An 8,778-nucleotide genomic window follows, 5' to 3' on the forward strand; every position below is an offset into this window, starting at 1 on the left:
TTTTTCCCTTTCTTCCCCCACACCCCTGACTTCGTGGTGCCCCCACCTCTATCACATTTTAAGGTACCTGTGTGATTTCCATTTCCCCCTCCTCTGTAGCAGGCACTTCATTCTCCTGGGGTGAACCCCATTTCTCCAACCTACGTTGCCTCTCTCAGGATGAGCAAGTGGGAGATATCGTTTTGTGTGAAGGAGTCTATAGCTAGCATCAATCTATTTTCACCAACATCAAAAGGGTTTTCTGCCTTGTCACATCGCATCCAGACAGACAAAGAACTGCCATCAGTATAGGACCTCACCATCTCAGCCAGGTATTTCTTTTCAGATACAAAAGAGCAGTTTTACTCTTTGCCAATTAACATGCAAGTCAACGTGTCAAAGAGAAACCAACCAGCAGCAACAATTTCTTCTAAATTAGGAGTATGATACTGCTAAGCTCAGCAGTCATAATGGATGTACTGGCAAAGTTTCTGTGGTATGGCTATGTAATGATGCTCGTGGGATACAAATTGAAATTTCCATTGTGCAGGTAATTCTTGGTCAGTTCACAGCCCCCTTTTGTACACTGAAGGACCTTCATACTGCTGGAGTTCCAATTACCACTTAGCTTTTGGAGGTGCTGATTTGTTTCTTGCCACTGGCATGGTCTAGGTGGTGAACTGTAAAGTTCCAGGTACAGTGCAAGTGCAGCTAGGTAAGTCATTTGTATCCATATTGTGAGTTCACTTGGTGTGGAGGTCAGAGGTAAAATGGGACATGGTGCTAGAGGTGATGGAACTACTTAGCTGGTATCAAGCAATCTCAGTGTTGTCCCATTGCCAGAGGGCTTGGATTTCCCCTTATCACAGTATTTCTTTCCTGTCTCAGGGAGGTAGTTCATGCAGTACGTCAACATTATAAACACAGTTGAGATGGCTAGGGTGCATAGTGATGCCAGAAGGAGTTGATGATGGCTCCGTTGCTTGCTTCTTTGATCTGTAGGCAGTTGCAGAGCCACTTGGAGCTGATGGGTCTGCTAACCAGGAGCTAGGAGCAATGTGTGCCTCCATCACCCCATTTGGTTTTCACCAAAATCAATAGCCCACTGATGCTTAGACTATATCTTGATGTTTCAACTTGATCAGATTGCAGCATTCCACACAAACAGCCAGCAACCGGCTCCAGCTCTCGACTAATGCCTCACCTTCATCCAGGGCCTGAGGCATTTAAATGCCTTTAAACCTCTGTTCTCCAGCAGTTGCCTTCCACTCCCAGAGTTGTGTTAGTATCAAAAAGCTGTGCTACATAATGCAACATGACAAGTAGAGTAGGCTGCTAACAGACGCCTGGCTAGCTACAATCCAAGCTCATGTCCTTGCCCAACTTGACCTGACCCAGGCCACTTACAAGCAGAAGTGTCTTCTTCATTTGGTAAACTGCCACCATCCTGTGCTCCTGCAGTTTTCTTCATCCTTGCTCTCTGTGCTCATCCCAATAATGCTGTGGTTAGGGAGGCCCAGTTCCCCCAGCAGTTAACTTCTAGGTGTGTGCTTTGCTCCTCTTTCATGTGTGAAAAGTGTCCAAATTTCTGAGTTTGGGCGGACTAGTAAACGTTAATGCAACTGAAAATAAAGCCCCCAGTGTTCTCCTATTTGCCCATAGGGGAAGTCAGAGAGTGGTATAGTCAGATTAGCCTGTCAGTGGGCATGACTACACTTGCATTTACTGCGCAGTAAGTGTTTTTAATGCTGGCATCTACACATGCAGGCATTACAGCGCAGTAATGCTGTGTGTGGACTGACTTGGGACTAAAGTTGGTCCCAAGTCAGTCTGCACACACAGGGTTACTGCACAGTAAAGCATCTACACGTGCCTTACTGCTCAGTAACTACTCGGGTGTCGTGCAGGTAGCAAACTTATGCCCAAGATGGTATAAGTCACCGTAGTTACTGCACAGTACGGGCATGTCCGTGTAGAGAGTAATTATGCATGTGTAGACACACCAAGTAAGTAGGAATGCTCCCTGACTTCTTCCCCTTCACCTCTAGAGGGCACCAGAGAGGTTTTTGTCCCCATACCTATTCTCCTTCCCAGGGTTGCCAACCCAAAAAAGAGGTTTTTACTGACAACCAAACTTTTTTTTTTTATTGACATAATGTAGGTGTAACACTTCTGCCAGGCCCTGGATGGTAGTAACAAGGATTGGGTTAAATTTAATGGTTTAACACTAACCAAAGTTTTCCTTGACTGCAGCAGTAGTTTTCCACCATGCTGTGCCTACCCCAGAGGTCCCATACTCAACTCCACACACTGGCATCCCTGACAGCAGTTTGCACTGTGCTGCCCCCCCACCAGCCTACCCACCAGTCACAGCCCTGATCCTCCCAACATGGCACAGAATCCTTACCTGCTGCCTCTTCCCGCTCCCAGCCCTGCAGCTCCATCCTGGCTGCCCCACCCTGTCCTGTCCCATACCTCAGACTGCCTGGGGCCAGGTGGTCCCTGTTAGCAGTCAGGCAACAGCCAAGATGCAGCAGCAACACATGGCTGGGGAAACGGGGGCTCTGGTGGGACACACAACCCTGATGAGAGTTCCCTGCGACGTACCCCAAACTCAAAGCAGTGCTGCTTTGCTCTGTCTGCATGTCAGCATTTGTATCCTACCACAGTCTGATGACAGATCTTTTATCAAGCTCATGGTTTCTTAGTTTTTTACAGACCTTATAGACATTTAGAAAAAAAATTAGGGCTAAGCTTGCAGACTGTTGGCAGCCCTGCCCAAGAGATCAGGGGCAGGCAATTATTTCAGGCAGAGGGTGGCTTACCGCGTTGTGACAAGCTGTAAAGGGCTGCATGGGTAGCCCCGCCCCTTGACCAGTGCCCTGCCCCCTGGCTGCCATCTTGGGACCAGAAGTCCCACCCCCTAACCCCTGGCCTTTGCTACCAGAAGTTCCTCCTGTTGCCCCCAGAAATACTCCTTTCAGCAAGGAGTTTTGCCATCTTGGAACCAGAAAAATACCAAATTATATTGTAGTAATCAAACATCTACAGCATTCATTAATTTGATTTCAAAAAATATTTTTGTCCTGTTAACATGTTTTTGTGTAGTATACACAGAGGTTATGGCACAATAGCTTAAAATGAAGTTTTACTCATATACTGTGGGGAGCATGGGGGGGTGGGTATAGGGTTGTGGGGGGCTGCGGGTATATGGAGTGTGGGGGTTTTGTTGGGGGGTAGGTGTGGGGTGAGGGAGCATGTGGGTGTGTGTGTGGATATATGGGGTGTGGGTAAATATGGGGTTTGTGGAGGAGAGTGGCTGGGGTGTGTGAGGGGCTGCGGGGGGCTGCGTGTATGGTAGTGCAAAGTGGGGTGTGGGTGCATGTGTATGGTGAGGTGTGCATGTGGGACTTGCCCTATATGAACACACATACCTCTTCCTGCTCTTGGCCCCGAGGTACTGGTGCAGCCCTGTACTCCCACAGTCCGGTGATGCAGCCAGGAGCCACATGGTGCTGGAGGCTGGTGTGCAGGGAAGCAATGAAAGTGGCCACAGGCAGAGGCTTCCAGTTGCGGGTGGGGAGGGGGCGGGCTGGCTGGCTTGCTTTGCTCCAGAGGCCTGACATCTTTGACAGGCAGCCATGAGCAGATAAATAGTAATTATCTAAACTTTTTAGGTGCCCAGCAGGCCATATAGAATGGTGTGGGTGGGCTGGATTTTGCTTGCCCCTGGTGTCTATGCTAATTAGCTGCAAGCCTGACAAGTTGCCATTGTGGACCCTAAATGCTGCAAACTGGGCACCCTGTGTTCTGTGGCAATGTCCTTCCCTTTACAGTCTCTCTCAAACTGTTTTATTGAGTTGCTGGCCAACAGCTGCTGGGTCCTGCCCCAGAGGTGGCAGCCTGTTGGTGGTGGCTGCAGTGAAACCTGGCAGGGAACCCTTTGAAGATCTGTAAGGAATTTTGGTGCAAAACTTAACTGAGAGCTGGATGCTACTACTGCTGTTTTATTAGTAGTGGCTGAATTGATCACTTCCAGAGTATTTTGGTGATAACAGTGTTCTGATGGAAGTCCCGTGCACATACAACATACAGTAAAGCACTGTGGGCTGGAATCTATTTTCTGTTTCAACAGTATAAAATACTGTCTTGGCTGGAGTTACTCCTGATATACATCAAGGGGGAGAAGGACCAGACCCTTCTGTCCAAGACTCTCTCATCTGAATCCACTTGGGTGATTATCCTCCTTAGTCTTCCACACTCCCATTTTTATCCAACTTACTTAAATGTTCCTTCAAATGTCAGAGGAGGGATGAGGCTGGGCTGGCAATGAGCTCAGCCTTAGCACCTGCACAGACACAGCCATGCATTTGTGCCTTTCATGCACTCTGAGCCTTTCAGATCCTGCAGTGAAGCTTAGATGGGAGACCTCCTCCGTGTGCCGTGGGCTCTTGCCAGCCTGGTGGGAAGGGCTTGTCCCTGTGTGTCTGACCTATGCCAGAGCCCAGCATGGCTTTAAGGATGTTATATGATGGGATGAGCAACACTAAAGTCTTGGCTGACTGATAATTCTAGATCCTGTAACACAGAGGTCAGTAATGTGTCAGGATCAGTGGGACAAAATAACCTAGCTCAGTCTGAGGTGGGCTGGCTTATCTGACCTAGCCACTGCTTCTCCTTGATGCATGGATGAAGCCCCCTGCCAGTAAAACACTACAGGAACCCCAACTTTGTAGGCTGTATAGAATTACTTTGTGGCCTGGATTTGATCTGTGGGGCTGTAGGTTGCCAACCCCTGCTCTAGCAGTTTCCATGAGAGTTTGCATGCTAACCCTGATTCTCTTGTCCAGTTCTAGCCCTTACTCTAAATGCCCCCTGTCACCGCAGTTGGATTTGATATTCTTCACCTTCTGTGCTAAACAACTGCATGAAATTTCTGTAAGCAGGTACAAACCTGGGCTCTACCTGAGAACTGGCTGCTTTTCCTAGTGGGTGCAGTAGTAGTACATGTGTGCATAATTGTGTCTGTTGGTCTAACATGCAACCAGACAGCAAACACAGTTTGCTCTTCAGAAACTCAGGAGCAACTGCCTATGCACCGTGCCTTACCTGTCTGCATACTTCACACAGAAAAGTAGGAGTGAGACAGCTATGGTGAGGCAGTTTGTACTGCCCAAGGAGGCAGTGGTTGGTGTTGGCAGGGTGTGGAGACCAGTACTCAGAGGTGTCCTTTGCATTGGGGCTCTTATTACAGGGGGCTGAAGCTGATGGAGAATCCTGGGTTTTGACATGCTGGATAGCTTTTCTTCGTGATCTTTCTGGAATCCCATGCTCCAGTGAGCAGGGTGTTGGTAGGCAAGAACCAGCTGTGCTGATCCAAGAGCAGAGCAGTGTCCTAAGGCCCCAGTCCTGTAGCCTGTCTTGGTGTGTGAGGCCCTGTGTGTGGGCTGTGGAGGGCTGAGCAAAGCAAATGCCTCCTTCCCAGCCCCAATGATAAATCTCTTCCTTCCTTTTTGCAGACCGCGCTCAGTGCATTTTTCCAAGAAACAAACATCCCTTACAGCCATCACCATCAGATGGTAAGTGCTTCCCCAGCCCTTTGCCTTGCTGAATCAGGGGAAGAGCAGTGGCTGCTGTGCACACCTGAGCTGCTATTGCCAGTGCGCAGAGGACAGGCGCTCACAGTAAAGCCATGTGTGGAGAGGGGCTGGGGTGCATGTCCTGCCAAGCAAGTTTCCTGTGGAGAATAGCAGAGGCTAGGCTGTATCCTGAGAGTGTCCTGTGGGGAGATCCCTGTGTCCCAGACTGTGTGTGCAGTCACCTTATCCAGCATGAGCTAGCATTGCTGGTGTGGCTTGCAGTTTGCCCCATACAGCAGCAAGGGGTGGGCGGGGGCTCATCTAGGGAAAAACCAGGAAGAAGAAGCTGTAATTTGAAGCTTGCTAATGTGAAGCAGAGACTGTGACACAAGGGAGGGGCAGGGTGGGAACAGGCGTTGGGAAAGCAGGACTGGGCAGGCAGAGGGGTGGGGACACTCCACAGCCTTGTGGCCTTCCCGGCAGGAAGCTCTTTAGAGAGCCTGTGTGCAGGGAGGTGGCTGGGGATGGACACAATCCACTGGTGCCACATTCCTGCACATTCAATCAACTGATTTGCTGCAGCTTCTGAACAGAACAGCAATGTAGTAGTAACCTCTTTCCCAGGACCCTGGATCTGCTCCCATCCATGCCACACGAGTCTCACACAGCTGCCTGGGGAAGCTCAAACTCTCTGAGGGCCCCCAGCACAGCCCATTCCACACATGCTAAGGCTACCCAGAGCTGCTGTGTGGTAGGTATGTGGGAGCTCACACTGGTGATGGCAGGCAGCCTACACTGATGGAAGGTGCTGCTGGATCCATTGTGACAGGCCATCAGGGCACTTGGCCTTGAGAGCCTTCTTTGTCACCCAGGGGTGAGGTGTAAGGATACCGGGCAGCTCTGCTCTTTGCACTGGCTACAGCAGTGCCAGACCCAGCTTGCCCTCATGCAGTTCATAGAACTCTGCTATATACCAGTGGCCTCAGTCCTGCTCTGAGGCCAGGGAGCTTGGACTGAGTTCTGCTCAGCATCTGTATGCAGCTGGAGCCAGAGCACTGAGCCCAGCCCGTCTTCTACTCCAGAGTCAAGATCCATCTCCTTGTAGCCATGTGGCCTGGTTGGCTCCTCCTGTAAATGTCCCTTCCCTCCCCTTCCCCAAGGCAACAGTCCCTGGGCTGCCCATACCTTGCCCCTTTAACTCTCCTGCTAGTGTGGCCTGTAATCTGCTAGGTCAGATGTCTCAGGGATTTGCTGCTTGCTGTGGCCTCATTTGACTGCAGTTCTCTGGGAGAAGCAGGGATTTGCAGCATGCAGTGAGTGTTTGGAGTAAAGCACCCAGCAAGGCCTGATGCGTTCTGGCAGCTGAGGGTGTGGGGATAGGCTTGTTGCTCTCCACTCCAGCTGGATACAGAGCTTTGCAGTACTGGATGCTTTTGAACCTGTGAAGAATGGGACCTCCAGTGCAGCACAGGGCAGGCTGTATGCAGCCTGCCTGACTGACTCGAGGTTACTGCCCTGGGTCAGGCCTTCAAAATTGGTGCAGGGGGAGCCCTGGCTTTTGGAGCCCAAGCCATCCTAGATCACATTTCTTCCCTGGGGAGCTACCAAGCAAGGATGATAGGCAGTGGTAGCTGAGCATATGCCAGGGACTATGGTGTTTGTGTTGTGGTGCACAGGGCTGTATCAGAGCACTAGTATTTTTTCCAGCACTGACTTTGAGTTCCCCTTTCCCCTCCTGTGAACATGATATTCCACACTCATGTTCCTTGTGATCACTATCTCACATCTGAAGGCTCTGATGCTGGGGAGGTGGCAAAGCAAGGCTGGCTCCCAGGGGCACCATTTGCAGCTCCTGTTGGGGACCTTTGAGTGCTCGGAGGAGGATTAATCCTCAGGAGCCTTAAATAATCACTGTGCTGGAAGCAGCCCTGTTCCAGGATGTAACAGAACTCCAGCCACCTGGCACACCTCACCTGCCACCCTCTGAGAAGAGTCAGAATGGTGGGTTTCGTAGTCACAGTATTGAGGTGTTCAGTTAGCATAGGCCCTACTGGCACTAGGCAGTGCTGCACCACAGGGAGCAGGGTGGGGGTCCAGTAGGAGCAATAGCATAATTGGGTGGGCAAGTGTGAAACATACCCTGGGCACCAAATTAGGAGGGGTGCCAGAATTGCCTCTCACCCCTGCAGAAACCACGGACCAACAGTGTTGCGAGGCTATGAACTCCAAAACAGTCCCCAGCTGTCATTGCTCACCCCAGCTGCTCCTAAAGCAGAGCATGTGGGAGCAGCTCTGTTGGGACTGTTTTGTGAGTCCCTGTATGGCAGTGCTTCCATGTCATGGACTTTCCCCAGCCACTCTCAGAACTGCCCCCCAGCTCCTGAAACCAAGTGTCCCTCTGGCTCTCCTACATGGCTTGTCCCAGGTGCCAACTCGGCTGCTTATGCCACTGAATAGGAGGTGTAGTTGGTTACTACCCTCAGTTCCCCAGTGCAGTAGAAGTGGGTGCGGGTTCAGCAAGTGGCTCTCAGTTGAGGGGGGCCTTGGGAAACGGAGAGGGAGTAGTGTAGAGGGTTCCTCCTGCAGCAGCAGTAGAGGCACAGGAGGACTAAGGGGCATCTGCAAAGCTGCTTGTGCTTGTGCTTGTGCTTGTGCTTGTGCTTGTGCTTGTGCTTGTGCGGGAGAGGCCAGGACTGAAACAGCTTAGGGGCTGCAAAGCAAAACTGAGGAGCTTTGTCAGCATCCCTCCTGCCTTCCTGCTCCCTGGCTTGTACCTGCTCCCCCCAGCCCTGCCCACCTTAGCCTGGCTACAGTTGTGGTAGGAGGCCACCCAAAAGAAACTGTGGTTCTTCAGGGTTCTGTTGTAATGGCTCAGCTGTTGGTGTTCCTCCCTTCCTAGCGCAAGAGACTGAGGGGAAGAGAGATGGAATACCCTGTGGACATGCTCTGCCTGGAGCTGGCTGCTTGCTGCTCTCTAGCCTGGGTTGGGAGAGGCTGTGCCCCTGACTACCATCTGCCTCTGTGTTTCCCTACAGATGTGTACTCCTGCCAACACGCCAGCCACTCCCCCGAACTTCCCAGATGCCCTCACCATGTTCTCCCGCCTTAAGGCCTCTGAAAGCTTCAACAGCAGCAGCCCTGTGGCATCGATGGCGACTTCTCCTCCGCCCCCACCCCCTCCTCTCCCCCAGCTCATATGGAATTCATTATGTTTTCATTT

The 8,778-nt window shown here is 51.1% G+C and overlaps 1 protein-coding gene across 1 annotated transcript in view; it reads left to right on the forward strand.

Annotated features, from left to right (window-relative positions):
• Positions 1-8,778, forward strand: part of UBALD1 (UBA like domain containing 1) — a 16,110-nt gene that overhangs the window by 2,081 nt on the left and 5,251 nt on the right. Inside the window, exons 2-3 of the mRNA XM_019507393.1 lie at positions 5,499-5,558; positions 8,594-8,744. Coding sequence (XP_019362938.1) covers positions 5,499-5,558; positions 8,594-8,744 — 211 coding nt within the window. The remainder of the gene's footprint in view (positions 1-5,498; positions 5,559-8,593; positions 8,745-8,778) is intronic.

This window comes from Gavialis gangeticus, unplaced genomic scaffold (genome assembly GCF_001723915.1).
Source record: "Gavialis gangeticus isolate Ggan-Ray unplaced genomic scaffold, GavGan_comp1, whole genome shotgun sequence".
NCBI lineage: Eukaryota > Metazoa > Chordata > Crocodylia > Gavialidae > Gavialis > Gavialis gangeticus.